This window comes from Entelurus aequoreus, linkage group LG04 (assembly GCF_033978785.1).
Source record: "Entelurus aequoreus isolate RoL-2023_Sb linkage group LG04, RoL_Eaeq_v1.1, whole genome shotgun sequence".
In the NCBI taxonomy this organism is placed as follows: Eukaryota; Metazoa; Chordata; class Actinopteri; order Syngnathiformes; family Syngnathidae; genus Entelurus; species Entelurus aequoreus.
The window spans coordinates 43,076,753-43,095,629 of record NC_084734.1 but is presented as its reverse complement, the minus strand read 5'-3'; the positions used below and the strand labels follow the sequence as shown (position 1 = coordinate 43,095,629).

At 39.8% G+C, this 18,877-nt stretch overlaps 2 protein-coding genes across 2 annotated transcripts in view; one reads left to right on the top strand and one right to left on the bottom strand.

Moving 5' to 3' along the window:
* Window positions 1-242: 242 nt before the first annotated feature.
* On the bottom strand, window positions 243-9,373 carry wdcp (WD repeat and coiled coil containing). Its single transcript, XM_062044949.1, has 4 exons — window positions 9,209-9,373; window positions 6,437-8,330; window positions 705-825; window positions 243-527 (listed from the first exon to the last, which is right to left on the bottom strand). Exons 2-4 carry the CDS (start codon window positions 8,327-8,329, stop codon window positions 340-342), a joined length of 2,202 nt encoding a protein of 733 aa, XP_061900933.1. The 5' UTR covers window position 8,330; window positions 9,209-9,373; the 3' UTR covers window positions 243-339.
* A 198-nt stretch (window positions 9,374-9,571) lies between these two features.
* fkbp1b (FKBP prolyl isomerase 1B) overlaps window positions 9,572-18,877 on the top strand; it is a 28,534-nt gene continuing 19,228 nt past the window's right edge. Inside the window, exons 1-2 of the mRNA XM_062044950.1 lie at window positions 9,572-9,790; window positions 13,971-14,018. Coding sequence (XP_061900934.1) covers window positions 9,754-9,790; window positions 13,971-14,018 — 85 coding nt within the window. The 5' untranslated portion in view covers window positions 9,572-9,753. The remainder of the gene's footprint in view (window positions 9,791-13,970; window positions 14,019-18,877) is intronic.

Below are 18,877 nucleotides of genomic sequence, written 5' to 3'. Positions count from 1 at the left end.
TACCTACAAGACGACGTTAGGGGGCAATGTAGTGCTGCAAACACTCTCCTGCTTTCTCTCCTTAGTCCTTAAAGGATGAGTAGTTTTACTTTTTTAGTTGTTTCATACTTAGTTTGATTCAATGTTTTTTTTACTAATTATTTTTAAAGTTCTGAGCCGTATTATCTTCAGAATTCGAATTTTGGATGTCAAGTTTTGGTTTCACAGCTGCACTGTTACAAAGACACAAATACAATTGTTAGTTAAAGCTGCTTTATTGGCAAAATATGCAAATGTTCTTCGGGTTGTGAGGCAGCATTTTGCAAGCCCCTACGTTGTCCTGGGAGGTCTGTGAAGACGCTACGTGGAGGCCTCCGCCGTCACCATGTTGGGGGTTTGGCTGGGGGCCGGACTGGAAGGGCAGGAGGTCTCGGGGGTGCGCAGGGTAGATTTACGCTTGCCGTTGCGAATCGTGAGCTCCTCTTTGGATTTGAACGTCAGAGGTACGAAGCCGTCTGCGTCCGCCACCAGGACGATCCACAGGGGGCCTAAAAAAACAAAAGATGGAGGCAGTGGCTAAGCCTGTTGCTGACGCGTGCTAATACGCTTAGCACATCTTAGCTGTTAATCACTTCCAATTATAGCCGCAGCGTGTGTCAACAACACGGTCATCTTATGCTCAACAAACCAGCGAAATCAAACAAACTGACAATGTGCAAACGCACCGTGCACCATCTCCACGATGCTGAGGTTGAAAAGCTCCTGCAAGGCTGAAAGACTCAACTTGCCGTCGCACAGCAGCACCGGCCGCCGCTCGTCGATGAACACGTTCTCTGACAGCTGCTTCTGCAAAGGATGCAACAAAATGAACAATACATTCGAGTCTAGCAGGCACTACTTCCTGGAACACAATGTTAGCGAGCAGCCACTTGTTGCTAGGCAGAGTTCGCAGGGGCTTAATTATAGCTGCCCCACAGGCTAATAAGAAAACATTAGCATATGCTTGCCACGCCCACCAGGCTCTTTGGACGACAAAATAGTCTGACAGCGCAAGAACTCAAACTAAACAACAATTGACCACAATGTAACCAATGGAGCATCAAGCACTATGTTTCCATGCACTAAATTAGTCTGATTTCTCAAATAGTTGTTTTTTTTTGTTTGTATTTTCACACCTATGTGTGAGTCCCAGTGTCCATGCACTCTCTATAATGCGACTGTTGGTCATATGCGGTGTGCCTCTTGTACACAGGGGGCGCTTAATTTATTTTAATGCGGATAAATGCGTTGCTTTTACGGTTGACCTATGACATCACACCAAACCAAGATATCTCCCCCGCTAAAGCCCAGTTCTTTGTTGTGTTTGATGTCCGCTGTAATATTGGCACAGATGACAAATATTACGTCTCTAATGGCTTTGCTGATGTTAAATAGCAGACAGCATCAAGAAATTATCTTAGATTGGGCTACAAACATGACACATGACACTACTACCAAAAAGGTCTTGGAGTTGCTGGATTGGAAGATGCGGGTCTGAAGCAAAGACTGGTGGGAGAGACTGAGAGAGTTGTTTTAAAGGGATTTTTGGACGCAGAATGGAAAGAAAACTTGGGAATGTCTCGAAGTTTATTCAATAAATTGACAGAATAATTGACAGAAGGAGTTTTAATTTCGAATGAAAAGACTGTTAGTGCCAGCTTCAGATGGGGCTTGCAAACTTCAAACTTGTTATTTGTTGTGTACAAACTTGCCAGTTGTGAGGAATACATACTGTAGTTATTGCTAACTAATTTGGAGTACACAAATGTAGCGTGAAAAGGTTTATGTACGCTTTCTTCTCGTAATATTCCTGCTTCATTATCTTACGTCTCACTCGTCAGGAGTCCGTCGAATGAAGCCGCGGTATTGTACATTTCCATTGCTACCTTTTTAGATAAATCTCAGTTTTTTTCTTTTTCCCATCGATGCACTTCAAATATTCTGTTCATTTAATTTGTGAAGCAAATAAACATTCTCCACTTTATTACAATTGTTGCCTTTGTTTTTATTGAACACGATTTGCTTCCGGGTTATATCCCGCGCGGCGCACACCCACTCGAGAGATCTGGTTTCCAACTGCATAATCCAGGTGTGTTAGTCCGACTTTTCAAAAACCGAACACGATAACCATATTTTCTGGACCATAGGGCGCACCGGATTATAAGGCGCACTGCCGATGAATGGTCTATTTTTTTAACTTTTTTCATATATATGGCGCATCGGATTACAAGGCGCATTAAAGGAGTCATATTAGTATAATTTTTTTCTAAAATGTACAACACTTCCTTGTGGTCTACATCAGTGACCGGTAGGTACCGGGCCGCACAAGAAATAAAAATAAAAATAATTTAAAAAAAAATATTTTTACATTTTTTTTATTAAATCAACATATAAAACACAATATACGTATACATTATATATCAATATAGATCAATACAGTCTGCAGGGATACAGTCCGTAAGCACACATGATTGTATTTCTTTATGAAAATAATAATAATAATAATAATAATGAAAATAAAAAAATGCTAAAGGGGGTCAGCGTCATCGTTCACGATAGCGCTACATGTAATATTTCCGAACTATTCAGTGGAAAATAACATTGCACCGGATGGGATATGATGGAGAAATACTGTGAGTAATTATATAAGAAGTGCCTTCGTCGTTATAAGGAGCAAACAGCTGTACTTGGATGCAAGGATCCGTACAAGATCGACAAGTCTGAGTGGAGCAGAGACCACGACATCTTCCCCGATGTCTCATACTCGGAATTTGTATGAGACTACTTAATTGTTCGACCGAGCCCATTTTATACTTTGAACGGCTTTCAAAATTATAAGAGTTTAGAAAGTTATGACTGCTTTGTTTGTGGGTGGGTTCGTGACGTTTGTGTTTATCTGTGTAAACCCAGTGGACATTGTGTTGTCAAGGCTAGAGTCATGGACTCTCAGAAACGAACCAACCAAGTTTGACACCCTGGATAATCACGGATAACCAATCTAATGTTATCTCAGCACACTGTGACTGCAAGGCAGGATTGGAAGAATGATGTTCTCATGATGCTTCAGTTTTTTTCTGTGGAGGCTCCAGTCTGAATGAGAGAAGTGAGTACTATTTTTTTGATCAATACAACTACTATCAAAGTTATTCCACCAAACACATAAAGTTAATGCAAAGCTGGGCTGTCATTTATTTTAGATATTTTTTTTACTTACAAAATGTTTTCCTGAAATGATCCGAACAAATACGAAGTCGTCAGAATGTCACATCTCGGTTGATTGAAGCAATCCATGTTCGCCTTCGCGCTTATCTCTTCTTTTCAGCCGCTTCCGTTTGTCCAGAAATACACTTAGGAATGTGATAAAAGCTAGTTTTATCTCTCCCACCTCGATTGTGGCAGTTGACAATGGCACACGTTGTCGGCATTATAAGTAAAACTGGATAAATTATCGGTGACAATTAGCGTTTCACGACCCCTCCCTCAGTCAGGTCACTTTTTGGAATCTAACTTCCGCCCTTCAATATGGATACCTGCAATGCTAAAAATGGGAAATGTAAAAAAAGCCAAACCCCTCTATTGGTAAGATAGTTAGCTTGTTACTTTGCTAGCTAGCTAACAAATGTGAGACAGTTGTGTGAAAAATAGATTAAACTATAATTTGTTTTATTTGTCAGGAACTTCAGGTGTGATAAACAAACGTCAATCACATTGATCAATTAATCTAATTTTAATTTCGATTAAGGCTTCTCGTGATTACGAAAATATAATTATCGGAAAAAATATATCAATGGGCCGCGCAACATGCATGCAAATTCCGGAGCTTGTGACAATGAAACAGATGAGGAGCGAATGAGTGAAAAAAAGAGCATGTCTACTAGAAGTTTGCGATCTCAACATGGTTGCAATTTTTTATTTGACACAGCACTAATATGCATAATCAATCATCACTAAACTCAATAGAAGAAGTAAGACATATGATTTCTGGGTTGATGTAACAGTGGACAGAGACACATCATTGGCCAATAAAACTGAATCTGCTGATAAACGCAAAATAATATCCGGGAAACCTCCGGGTACTCCGGCTTCCTCCCACCTACAAAGACATGCACCTGGGGATAGATTGATTGGCAACACTAAATTGGCCCTAGTGTGTGAATGTGAGTGTGAATGTTGTCTGTCTATCTGTGATGAGGTGGCGACTTGTCCAGGGTGTAACCCGCCTTCTGCCTGAATGCAGCTGAGATAGGCTCCAGCACCCCCCGCCACCCCAAAAGGGACAAGCGGTAGAAAATGGATGGATGGATGGAATATCCGGGAAATTTACATAAATGTAAGTGGAATGTTGTCATTGTGAAGAGAAGAGGCATTAATTTGGGAAATTATTGAGTCCAGTAGCGCTCATTTCTCCCCGACATGCTCAAACGTCGGCTGACATGATCTCAACAATGTCGAGACAGCCACTGAAAACAGCGACTAAACTAGTTAGTTAGTTAGTTTTCGTTTATTTCAAACATACATACAATACAATTATATGTAATGCATCACAAATTTCAAGTTGTTTTATTACAGCGTGTCCGAAAAGGAGTAGGAAGAAGCAGAGCTTATTTAATCCTACACCTTTTCATATCATAGCGGTTTTATCATCCATTATTAATATGTTTACAGTTAGAGTTCGTAATATGTATTTGTTTTACTTTCTAATGTGTTTTTTCACTTTTTTAAAAACTTTTTAATCCATATTTTTTCTCATAAGTTTTCTTCCTAATGCATATTTTTATTTACTTTATGATGTGTATTTTCCAGTTTTTTACTCTCTAAAGTGTATTATCTATTTTATTGTCTAATGGAAATTTGTTTGATTTTCAAAACAAAATGCAGGGACATTCCATACACCTACAACACATCTCATCTGCTTGTTTTGGTGAGAATTACATAATCGATGTTACATTAATCTACAAACAGTGACGACATCCTGAGAGGCTCGCACTTTAGAGCAGCACAGCACACTCCGCCCCTTCAAAATAATAGCACTGTGCGCCACATCAGGTCTGACTACAAAATAAAGGTTTAAAAAAAGTACCATAGACCAGCCTATTGTGCTTAAAGCACTCATTGATACATTTACACAATTATTATGCTTTAATATAAAATACCTAAAATTGTCCAAAGATGTACTGCACCAATAAATGTGAGGATTTTTGCATTTAATTAACAAACATTTTATTAAGCTTTATTTGACACAAAATGCACACATCTGTCGTAACAGCTCATGTCACTATTGTTATTTAAATTTCTTATTCTCTGTACCGAGGATGTCGTTGTGGCTTGTACAGCCCTTTGAGACACTTGTGATTTAGGGCTATATAAATAAACATTGATTGATTGATTGATTGATTCTATTATTTTATTTGTTGTGGTTTATTTGTTACTAATTTATATCCAGGTTTTTTTGTTAAACTTTATTTAAAGTTGATTTTTGTTGGTAAAATAAATACTCCTGTTTTCAAATTAATGAATAATCGTGTAATTAATTGCAATTAAAATATCAAAATAATTGTGATTATTATTTTTGCCATAATTGTCCAGCCCTAACACACACACACACACACACACACACACACACACACACACACACACACACACACACACACACACACACACACACACACACACACACACACACACACACACACACACACACACACACACACACACACACACACACACACACACACACACGGTACAGATATGATACAATAATAAATATACAATCTATTAGATAGTTACAATGTTCAGAATCAATCAAGTATATTCGATTGCTAAAAATACCAGGAGTTAATCAATAACCAATCACATTACTGTGTGCACATCATCATAAAATGCTTGCTTCTTGTTGAGCAAGTTAGATAATTTTGGTGTTTGTTTTAATTGCTGCTATTTTTACTGTCCTTTGTTTTCATTAAAAATATGCATTGTTTTTGTCGGTACTTGGTCAGTCCTTGCTTTTGAATGGACAAAAGTTGATTAGTTATTTTGTTTTTTGTAAGAGCCTAATGAGCAACACAGTTACAGTATAGATAAATATTTATGAATGATTTGGTCCTATTTATTAGTTAGCCTTTTTTGCCTAAACATATTTCAAGCTGAATTTAAAAGCAGATGGCTAAATAGGCTGAATAGGTTTATCCTTCATAAATCAATTAGTCGACAAATCGTTAAGATAATCGATGACTAGATGACTATCAAAACAGTTGTTAGTTGCAGCCTTACTCTGTATTAAATATAACACCAAACAGTACTATGCAGTGGGGCGATAATAAAGCTTGTCACAGCTCAGTAGTGAAGTCTCAGAAGGACATCAAAGTAGCTGCTCAAAACAGTCACACTATCAAGGAAATGGTTTTAGATCTAAACGTACCTGACATGTGACATTGATGTGAGGGGGCTCTCCAGCGCTGGGGTAGACGCTCTGGACCTTCTTCCCGTTTTGCGCATAGTCCCGGATCTCGCTCAGGCAATGCTGCACTTCTGCAAAGCGGGCAAACAGCCGCTCCATGTTGAAGACGAGCTGCTCCAGCGCTCGCTCCCGCCCCGTACTACTGGCCATTCCGTGCATGGGCGTCGACGGAGCCAGCACCGCCTCCGGTTCCAGGCGAAGCGACGGGGCACGGACCGAGTCCCTGCAGGCCTGGCCGGCCACCGCCAGGCTGGCCATGCGGCTGACGTGGTCGGCGTCAAAGTTCTCCACCGTGACAGAGGATGAGGTGCTGGACGGCGTTCTCTCCGAGGAGGAAAAGTCCACAGAGCTGGTTACGGGGCTGGCCTCGTCGCTCCTCACCTCCTCCACCAGTCCGCGTCTGCTTCCGGGTGAACGTACAACACCTGCGCCCGGCAGCACCAAGTCCTTTATCCCTGGGCGTTCCCTGTCCTCTTTGGACAGGTGTTCTGAGTGCCTTCTAATCCGGGAGAAATTAAAGGGTGACCCCGGGTTGACAGGGGAGGGGGCTGGTGAGAAGACACTGTCCCCGTCGTACATCAACTCTTTGGCTAAAAGGCGAAGGATGTATTTTTCCGTGTTGGAGGACGGGAGGAAGGCGGGTTCCATGGACTTCTGGCGGCCCACCATCAACAGCAGAACCTTGTCGCTGAGGAAGCACACCCCCTTGGGCCTGTCGTTGGCCTGCAGGGAGATCTGCTGGATGTTGGGCATGGCAGATGGCGTAATGCAGTACACCAGCACCATGTTGCAGGTGTTGGACGCAACAGCCACAGTGGAAGCCCGCGGGTCAAAAGCCACGATATCCGGCACCAGGATCCCGGGGATGCTGACTTTGCGGGTGGTCGTCACCTTCCGTTCGTATGTGATTAAGACCAGGTGCGAGGAGTCCTGGCCGGAGCCTGTTACTACATCCTTGCGACGAAGGTGAATAAGGGGGCTCGGGTCTGAGCAGCGGTGCTTGGCGAGCAGGTGGGTTAGGTCCACAGGGTTCGGGCTGGCTGCATGAGACCTCTCGGAGTCAAAGGACCGTCTCCTTGAGTCCAACGAGAGGTCATTTTCCAGAGTCTGCCTCTGCAAGGGGTCTGCCTCAGGCGGTACCTCAAAAGCCATGCCGGCGCTCAACCCGCATAGTTTTTCCAAAGGCAGCTCTGTCGCCACCGCAACCTGAGAGTCCCCTGTGGCCTCCATGGCACAGATGTAGCCCCCCACGTCAAAGATGGGGCAGAAGGAGCAGGCCACCAGGCTCTTGTGGATGTCGTTCCAGATGTAGGAGTGAAGCTCGCTGCCGATCGCCACCACCAGCCGAGTGCCATCTTTAGTCCAACAAGCGCAGTGGATCAGTCCGCTCCCTTTGATGTCTGCTTTGGTCCTCCTGTTGTCCACCCTCACGGAAAACAGCACTGAGGCGTCCCTCTTAGTCAGGAGAGACAAGATGTCTAGTTTGGGATGCCAGACACAGCCCTGAGGGAGCAGCGGGAAAGGCTCGCTCATCTCGCAGGTCTGAGTGCATAGCAGCTTGTTGTGTTCCAGAGCGCTCAGCTGCATTTGCCAGACGCTGACGTGCTTCTTGTGCTGCACGGCCAGCAGGGCGGGCGAGTCCGGGCAGCACAGCGGGCCCCAAAAAAGCCCCAGGACGTGCTCGAACTGCCCGATCACGTTGGTGTCACCGAACTTGACCTCGCCGTGAACAAAGTACAGCGCTGTCAGGCACACCTGCTTGCCATCGGTCCAGGCGATGCCGTGCACAGGGTGGATGGCCTGGTGCAGCGCGTTGACGCCGCTCCGCAGTAGCTTGGCCTTGCCCAGGTCCATCCTGAGAGAAACGGCGAGGACGATTCAAAAAGTGGTCATGATCTGCGCGAGTGTGGTGCGACAGCAGATGCAGATTAAGAACAGCAAAAGCCTCTCCTGCCTCTCTTTCCACGTAAGCGCCCTAATCCGCTCACCTGAGCCAAGGTCGAAGTGACAAACGCTAATAGCTGACAAAAGCAGGATGACCTCCACACGGCACTGTGACGACCCGTTGAGGGCTGAGGCATGCTGGCATTGCTAACTGCTATTGATGAGTAGCCAAATACATGTTAGGTAGGTAGGCCTTTAATGCAACAAAGGCTTAAGAATTTGACACATAGCAGGATATCAAATAAATATCATGCACACAAGCCACGTATCTGTGAGGATAATCACAAACCGCAGATGCTGTATTAAAGACAAATTGGAGGAAAGAAATTACTTGCCTGGAGACCACAATAACTTACCTCAGAACATTCCAATCATTTTTTTTTAAACATGGATATCCACTAAGCTAGTAGCTATTTTTCCGTTTACAAGACGTCTATCTACACGCCATGAATTCAACATGAACAATCTAATTAGAATAACCGTGTGCATTTGGGATAGGCTCCAGCACTGCCGTTGTGTCTTTGGGCAAGGCACTTTACCCACCTCCTCCCAGTGCCATCCGCACTGGTTTAAATGTAACTTAGATAATGAGTTCCACTACGTAAAGCGCTTTGAGTAACTAGAGAAAAAGCGCTATATAAACATAATTCACTTCCCACATTTCACTCCAGGGTTAACAGAGCTCCACTACTACGAGTACTATTACACGTTTAGCTAACGAACACATAAACAAACTAATAGCGAGCAAAATATTATTTGATTGTTTGTTCAACTTATACAAACACGTACCTTATTGGATGTTTAACTTCTGTGAAGTACCCTATCCCGCGTAACTTCACATTTTGCCGGTTAAAAAGCGACCCTGCTGTTTACTATCCGTGACCCGGAAGTAATTGTCATCGTCGCCATGTTTGATGAGAAAAGCATTTTGGGAAATGTAGTTCAAGCGAAAATGAGTGTGTTGTTTTAACGTGCTTCCTCGCTTGTCAGCGCTGTTTACTTGCAAATCTATCCCACACCAAAATAAACAAACAAGAGGTTACGTTTGTTTATGCAAGTTGATTAAATTTGAGTCGATGAAACAACCACAGCAACCATTCAGTACTCCACACAGCCACAGAGTGGCGCCATCTTGTGACGTAGCAGCAGCAGCAACAGCAACCTACTAATATTACTACGAGCAGTGAGAGTCCACAAAACGAGCTCAGACAGGGAGGCTTCAGGCTGACGGCGGTCGCGTGACTGCATATGCTGTCCTTCGGCGGACACCGAGCGAATACACGCCAGGGAAGGCTTTATGTTCCACGGCTAGGACTGCAAGAAGCATCGGGAACATGGGCGTGGAAGTAGAAACAATATCTCCCGGTGATGGTGAGCTGACTGCTTCTGCAAAACTACTATGTCTTATATATATATATATATATATATATATATATATATATATATATATATATATATATATATATATATATATATATATATATATATATATATATATATATATATATATATATATATATATATATATATATATATATATATATATATATACGTATGTATATGTATGTATATATGTATATGTATTTTTATATATGCATATACGTATATATCTATATATATAATTCTACGTATATATTTATATGTATATAAGTATATATATGCATACATATATACATATATATATACACACACACATATATATATATACACACACACATATACATATATACACACACACACACATATATATATATATATATATATATATATATATATATATATATATATATATATATATATATATATATATACATACACATATATATATACATACACATATATATATGTATACATACACATATATATACGTTATAACAATCAATAGAACAATATAACCGTTATAACAATCACACAGCATCATTTCGTAGGCCCCAACTGAAGAACTCTACAGAGCTGAGTAAATACATATGGACTCTTAAAGACAATAAAATTGATCACGCCATTAGATGGCGAATTGTCGCATCTAACTCACCATACAACAGTGCAGCTAAAAGATGTAACCTGTGCCTGAAATATTTTTTTTTAATTACATACCACCCCAGCATGTCCACTTTAAACAAACACAACGAACTGGTCTCATCATACTGACACAGAAGCAAGGCGCTATTGTGCAACAATGGCCACACCCCCATGTAATGTACCCTATATATACATGTAACAGCCACAGACACTTCAATAAAATCCCCTGACGAGCAGGGAAACCTGCGAAACAGGCTTGTAGGGATGATATAGCCTCTTGTGTTTTTTCCTGACCTAACGTATATTCCGCTCTACCCCGGTATTGAGCACTGTATAATGGATAAACCACAGAAACCTTGACTATACACACACATACACATGTGTGTGTGTATATATATATATATATATATATATATATATATATATATATATATATATATATATATATATATATATATATATATATATATATATATATATATATATATATATATACATATATATATACATATATATATATATATACATACATACATACATATGTGTGTATATATACAGTATATGTATATATATATATATACACACACATATACATATATATATATATATATATATATATATATATATATATATATATATATATATATATATATATATATATATATATATATATATATATATATATATATATATATATATACACACATATACAGTATATATTTACTGTATATATACATAATAAAAATGACAATGCACAGCCCCATGTTGCAAGGATCTGTACACAATTATTGGAAGCTTAAAACATCCCAGTTCTTGCATGGCCAGTATACTCACTGGACTTCCAATTCCTGCCAATATCCAGCAACTTCACACAGTCATTGAAGAGGAGTGGACCAACATTCCACCGGCCACAATCAACAACTTGATCAACTCTATGCGAAGGAAATGTGTTACACTGCGTGAGGCAAATGGTGGTCTTACCAGATAGTGACTGCTTTTCTGCCCCCCACATCCCCAATTAAGCAAAACTGCACATTTCAGAGTCACCTTTTGTTGTGGGCAGTCCAAAGCACACCTGTGCAATATTCATGCTGTTTAATCAGCATCTTGATATGCCACACCTGTGAGGTGGGTTGGATTATCTTGGCAAAAAATAAATGCTCACTAACACAGATTTAGATAGATTTGTGACAATATTTGAGAGGAATAGGTCTTTTGTGTATATAGTCTTTGAGTTCAACTCATGAAAAATGGGAGCAAAAACACAAGTGTTGCGTTTATATTTTTGTTTAGTATATGTATATGTATATATGTTTATATTTATATAAATGTGTGTGTGTGTATTTATATGTATATATATGTGTGTGTGTCTGTCTATATATATATATATATATATATATATATATATATATATATATATATATATATGCATATATGCAATGTGTGTGTGTGTATATTTATATGTAAAATTAATCTTCTATATTTTTTATATATCATCGATAGGGCCTGCACGTCTTTCTAGAAGTCTCTATGAACACTCAAATAGTTTTCCAGTCACAAAGAAACTATACCGCTAAAGCAGACCTGGGCATTCTGCGGCCCGCGGGCCGCATCCGGCCCTTTGTGCGTCCCTGTCCGGCCCGCGTGAGGCCAATTATAAATTACAAAATACATTTTAAAAAGTATCTATGTCGAGTGTGCAATACAACGGTTCTGCTTTTGTTTTGAAAATCGTTATTTGTATTACTTCCGTGTGGACGTATGCGTGTGCGTGATTGTGAGTGAATGTGAACAGCTGCAATCATTAATTACAAAATAAAGTTGAAAAAACATCTATGTCGTGCGCGCAATACAACTGTGCTGCTTTTATTTTGAAAATTATTATTTATGGGCGTGTGTCAGTGTGTAACCTGCGAGTGAAGGTGCACATGCAGCGACAAGTGATGCACGGTTTACACCCGAGACGCTAAAAAGAGAAAAGTTGATGAAGAATGGCGTGTTTCCAACAAGACGTGGACTGCCATGCAACGTTCCCTCTAAGGTGCGTGCCTGCGCAATTGCGCACTGCTCAAGCGTCTGCTGCGCGCAGCAAATATATGCCGCGCACCAAATCAAATCCCATCTGAATTCTAAACAAAATAAACATATTTATTCTATGTAATTTTGCAATGCAACTTTGAGTGACAGTGACAACAAGCGGCCCTAACGGTGTTCGTCAACACCGTTCAATTGAACACCGTTCAATTATTGTAACGTCTATCGAGATGCTTCGAGGCCAGGAATTATATCGATCACTTTATTGAGCAAAACTGTTTATATTCGGCCATAACCACACCAAAAACATAAGTAAAACACTTCTATCTCGAAAAACTAGTCATTTTCTGCCGTACAAACCAGGCCAAAACCAACTTGTCATCTGTCACCAACACGCATAGCACTAAACCACTGGTGCGTTTATGGCCACACAAAAAGTCGGACAACTCAAACATCACACAAAGTTACACTATGACTCCTCAGTCATACGTGTGCTTATTTTACTGTCATTTATTATTAATGTTAATTTATTTATATTAGTCATGGAATGCTGTTACATACACTATGTTGAAGTATTACTATTATTATTAATTATTATTATTATTATTATTATTATTATTATTATTATTTATCTTACGGTATATATCAAAAATAATATTGAGCAAAATTTAATTGAAATATTGTCGATGTGGCCCTCCAGCAGTGCTCGGGTTGCTCATGCGGCCCCCGGTAAAAATTAATTGCCCACCCCTGCGCTAAAGAGTATTCCCCTTATCCAAAATGTAAAAAATAATGGAAATAAAAATGAAAACACAATTGAAGATTGTTTCACTGTGATGAATACATCACAACTAGGGCTGCAACAACTAATCGATTATATCGATTAAAATCAATTATAAAAATAGTTGTCGATTAATTTAGTCATCGATTCGTTGAATCTATGCTATGCGCATGCGCAGAGGCATTTTTTTAAATTTTTTAATTTTTTTTAATAAACCTTTATTTATAAACTGCAACATGTACAAACAGCCGAGAAACAAAAATCAAAATAAGTATGGTGCAAGTATGCTGTTTTTTTCTAATAACATACTGGAAAGGATAGAAATGTAGTTTGTCTCTTTTGTCCGATTATTAGTCGATTAATGAAAGTAATAATCGACAGATTAATCGATTATCATATTCATCTTTAGTTGCAGCCCTAATCACAATGTATCATATTAACCCGAACATATGTCCTGAGTGGCTGTAAGCAGCATGGTGATCACGTCAGAGCAATCTGATTGGCTCTTAACTAATCACACGTTCTTCTAGAAATGTGATGGCATCATAATTACAGGACGATATTGTCTTTGATGTACGTGTGAAGAATCTCTAATATTATGATAAAATTATACAATAAGTATTTGTTTTTCTATTTACTTATTTCTTGTATTTTGTATTATAATGTTTCTTGTACTTTGTGATGGCAAATAATATTGTAAGTATTTGTTTCCCACAGGAAGCACATTTCCAAAGAAGGGTCAGACCTGTGTTGTTCATTACATAGGTGAGTTTTTCTGTCTTACTTTACAGGCCTTGCATGTGTCCTCGTTTGAGACGTGCAAATATGTTTATTTATGTTTATATATATATTATGTTTATATATATGCACTGGTAGCATGCCTGCGCCTTGTCGTATGTTGTTTGTTCGTTCAGTCTCTGGTCGGTGGTGTGTGATTGTAATGCTCAGACGTTGGGGAAAGACATTTGGGTAAGAGTGTGCCTCGGGGTGGTTACATCCAGACAAGTAGGTCAGACAGAAAGCAAACACAAAAAAAAAAAGGCAGTGGTATCATCAGCGTGTCTGAGGATCAGCAGGTTTATGACGCCGCTATAAAAGCTCACTTCACGCTTTTAGGCGCAGGCTTTGTCGTAAACAAGTGTCGCCTTATTGACTGTATGCTGAGACGCTGACAAGGCCCTGACCAATTGTTGTCTTGCTCAAAATAACACGGTGCAGTGTCCACACCACGATGTGCTTCCATGTTTTTGTCTTTATCAGTGTGCTTCAGTCACATCCTCCTATTTCTATCACTCTTCACGCTGTACATGCTTTTGACCCTTTAAAATGCTGCAGCTCAAAAACCCTAAAGAGCGATCAACGTGTTGTTGAGTCTGTAAGGGGAAATGAGTGGCATGAATGTTCAACTTTGGCCAAAGGATTTGTGGATGTGGAATGTGTTAGTTTTCCTACCAAGTTGTACTATTTGGTTCAGTCCTCTACATTTATATCGTCAGAATTTGTGAAAGTATGTGAGGATCCACTAAAGGTGACTACAATAGGTTTCCTAAGGCTGATCAGCATCAGATTTGTAAATGTTCGACATATTTCTGCCATAGGAAATGTTGGGAATAGAAATACTATGTTTCTATGTCAAGGTAACTGACGGGCCATGTTTTGCGTAACATTTTAACTGTCATACATGTGTAAAAATAATGACTGCTATTGATAATAACACAAATGTGCTCTCACATTGTTGCAAACTTGTGTCCATTAAAATGTGAACTTGCCGCACAGCTGAAAAACAATGCTGATGTATAGTTTGTTTATCGGATGTGTTCGTTTTGTTATTTTGATTTCCAATGGATTACAGAACCGATTTTGTCAAGCAAGACCTATTTATGAAGCTTAGGTAGCTGTCACATGCTAAACGCTTCCAAACTAGGGCATCAGGGTATTTCCAAAGGTGCCAGATATTTTGCACCAATGTACAGTCATGGTCAAAAGTTTACATACACTTGTAAAGAACATAATGTCATGGCTGTCTTGAGTTTCCAATAATTTCTACCACTCTTATTTTTTTGTGATAGAGTGATTGGAGCACATACTGGTTGGTCACAAAAAACATTCATGAAGTTTGGTTCTTTTATGAATTTATTATGGGTCTACTGAAAATGTGACCAAATCTGCTGGGTCAAAAGTATACATACAGCAATGTTAATATTTGGTTCCATGTCCCTTGGCAAGTTTCACTGCAATAAGGCGCTTTCGGTAGCCATCCAAAATTTTCTGGCAAGCTTCTGGTTGAATTTTCTACCACTCCTCTTGACAAAATTGGTGCAGTTCAGCTAAATTTGTTGGTTTTCTGACAAGGACTTGTTTTTTCAGCATTGTCCATACGTTTAAGTCAGGACTTTGGGAAGGCCATTCTAAAACCTTAATTGTAGCCTGATTTAGCCATTCCTTTACCACTTTTGGCGTGTGTTTGGGGTCATTGTCCTGTTGGAACACCCAACTGCGCCCAAGACCCAACCTCCGGGCTGATGATTTTAGGTTGTCATGAAGAATTTGGAGGTAATCCTCCTTTTTCATTGTCCCAATTACTCTCTGTAAAGCACCAGTTCCGTTGGCAGCAAAACAGGCCCAGAGCATAATACTACCACCACCATGCTTGACGGTAGGAATTGGTGTTCCTGGGATTAAAGGCCTTACCTTTTCTCCTCCAAACATATTGCTGGGTATTGTGGCCAAACAGCTACATTTTTGTTTTATCTGACATCACATGGACAAAATTAAGACCTTCTGGAGGAAAGTTCTGTGTCAGGCTTTTACAAATTGAAAGTGTGTTGTTTAAAATGTAGCCTTGATGCTGGAATTTAGACAGTGTTTTCAGTTAGCCCTACAGTGAACACAACATTTTGTGTGTCTGTAGCTGTAATGCTAATGAGTTGTGTATATCTCTGAGAGAGTGAAGCGCATAGTAGATGCCATACATCACAACGGCGTAACATTAAGGAGTGGGACAGGAGGACACCAATGTTAGCAATGCTAGCATTGGTATGTGGGCTAAAGTACTATCATTACACTCACATTGAGTCCCTTCGGGTATTCGGGATGTTGCAATCGCGCCAGTTCACTTCTGGGTATTGTAGTATATAAATTTTCACTTCCTAGTCTACATGTATGTATATATTTATTTGACTTTTATTTATCGACGGTAAGAGAATTAAGAACATAATTTAATAGGCATATTTAATATACTCTGATGATTAACTTGTGTGATGACTGTATTATGATGATCGTATATATTTGTACCATGAATTGATTACGTGGACCCCGACTTAAACAAGTTGAAAAAGTTATTCGGGTGTTACCATTTAGTGATCAATTGTACGGAATATGTACTGAACTGTGCAATCTACTAATAAAAGTTTCAATCAATCTATCAATGCTGACCAAGCAAAGAGGCAGCATTTACTTACTTTAAGTATGCGTTGTATAAAATGAGTAAAACATCAATGCAGTGTTTCTTTTCCAATTTTTGTTGCAATCCTGTGCTTTCCGAGGTTAAGGTTGCAAGAAACACTTCAAACATTGGTAAGATATCCATACAATCACATGTTGATTGAATGTTGTTGGAGGTGCTGCACATTTTAAGAGCAACATCATATGAGGTCATATTCGCTGAAGAACAACATAATGACCAAAATTGAAGTTCTTACTTCTGTAGCTGACTAGGGCTGCAACAACTAATCGACTAAATCGATTACAATCGATTATAAAAATAGTTGGCGATTAATTTAGTCATCGATTCGTTGGATCTATGCTATGGGCATGCGCAGAGGCAATTTTTTTTTTTTTTTTTTAAATTTAAATTTTTAAAAGAAATGTTTGTATAAACCTTTATTTATAAACTGCAACATGTACAAACAGCTGAGAAACAATAATCAAAATAAGTATGGTGCCAGTATGCAGTTTTTTTCCAATAAAATACTGGAAAGGATAGAAATGTAGTTTGTCTCTTTTATCCGATTATTAATCGATTCATCGAAGTAATAATCGACAGATTAATCGATTATCAAATTAATCGTTAGTTGCAGCCCTATAGCTGACTGATGATTAGTTGGCATAGCTTCAGTCTTCATTTAAGAATGTATAGCCAAACTTTTTTTTTTTTTTTTTTAAACAAAGTTGTCCATATATTAGAGGCGACATCATGTCTAGGTCCGGTGGCCATGGATGAAGTGCTGGCTGTCCAGAGTCGGGACCCCGGGTGGACCACTAGCCTGTGCATCGGTTGGGGACATCTCTGCGCTGCTGACCCGTCTCCGCTCGGGATGGTTTCCTGCTGGCCCCGCTGTGGACTGGACTCTTGCTGATGTGTTGGATCCACTGTGGACTGGACTTTCACAATGTTATGTCAGACCCACTCGACATCCATTGCTTTCGGTCTCCCCTAGAGGGGGGGGGGGTTACCCACATATGCGGTCCTCTCCAAGGTTTCTCATAGTCATTCACCGACGTCCCACTGGGGTGAGTTTTTCCTTGCCCGTATGTGGGCTCTGTACCGAGGATGTCGTTGTGGCTTGTGCAGCCTTTTGAGACACTTGTGATTTAGGGCTATATAAATAAACATTGATTGATTGATTGATATGAGGATGAAGATTTTCAAAAGCAAGAATTTGAGCGACCCATTTGTCAAAAGTAGAGCAAGAAAGTAAGAAAGGTGACAGATTTTTCTCACGTTTGGTTCGAATAAGCAGGCTCTGGAGACGCATAAAGCCATTAAAAGATAATTGAAAAAGTAATTTTTGCATTGTAGGAAATCTTTATTAAACTGCAGTTTAGTAATTACAGCTAGCTCGTAGCATAACCTGAGGGGGGGAAACAGTAGTGATAGTTTAATTGCGACACAGCGAGTGGAGGCCACTATTTAAGGAAATACAATACGTTGGTTTGGTAGATTTTGTTGTTCCAAAAGAGTGTTTTATGCACTAGTCCCGTGGTTATGAAACTTTTTTCATCAAGTACCACCTCGGAAAACACGTGGCTTTCCAAATACCACCATAATGACCACCATTAAAATACAGTAGCGTTAAAAACAAGGCAGAGGTTTTATTTAACAAGTATATTTAATATTTTTGGCCACTGTAATATTACACACAGTTGGAATAGTAACACTGTGTTTGAAAATTTAATTATGTGCTTCTTTGGCGTACCACTAGATGGAGCCCGCGTACCACATGTGGCACACGTACCAGAGTTTGAGAATCCCTGCTCAAGACATTACTGCCACAATCATTTAAACTTGTTTACATGGTGTTTGTGTAGTTTGTATTGGGGCTTCAATGCCCACTCTCAGACACAATGGTTTTATAAGACCCAAGATTACAGCAAGATCCCTTGAAGAGGAAATCTGATGATAGCGGTGAGCTCTAGATCTGGGACCTAAAGGCGCTCCGAGTCTTCCTGTTGGTCAAATACCAGAAAAGATAATGAGGGTAGTTTGTTTTGGGGTTTTTATATTGCAACATTTTATGTAAATGTCCCACAGCCTTTAACCCAATATACTCTGCTTTTCCGATCCTTTACCACTGGGATTTGAACCACACATACACGCACACACACGCGTACACTCACACCAA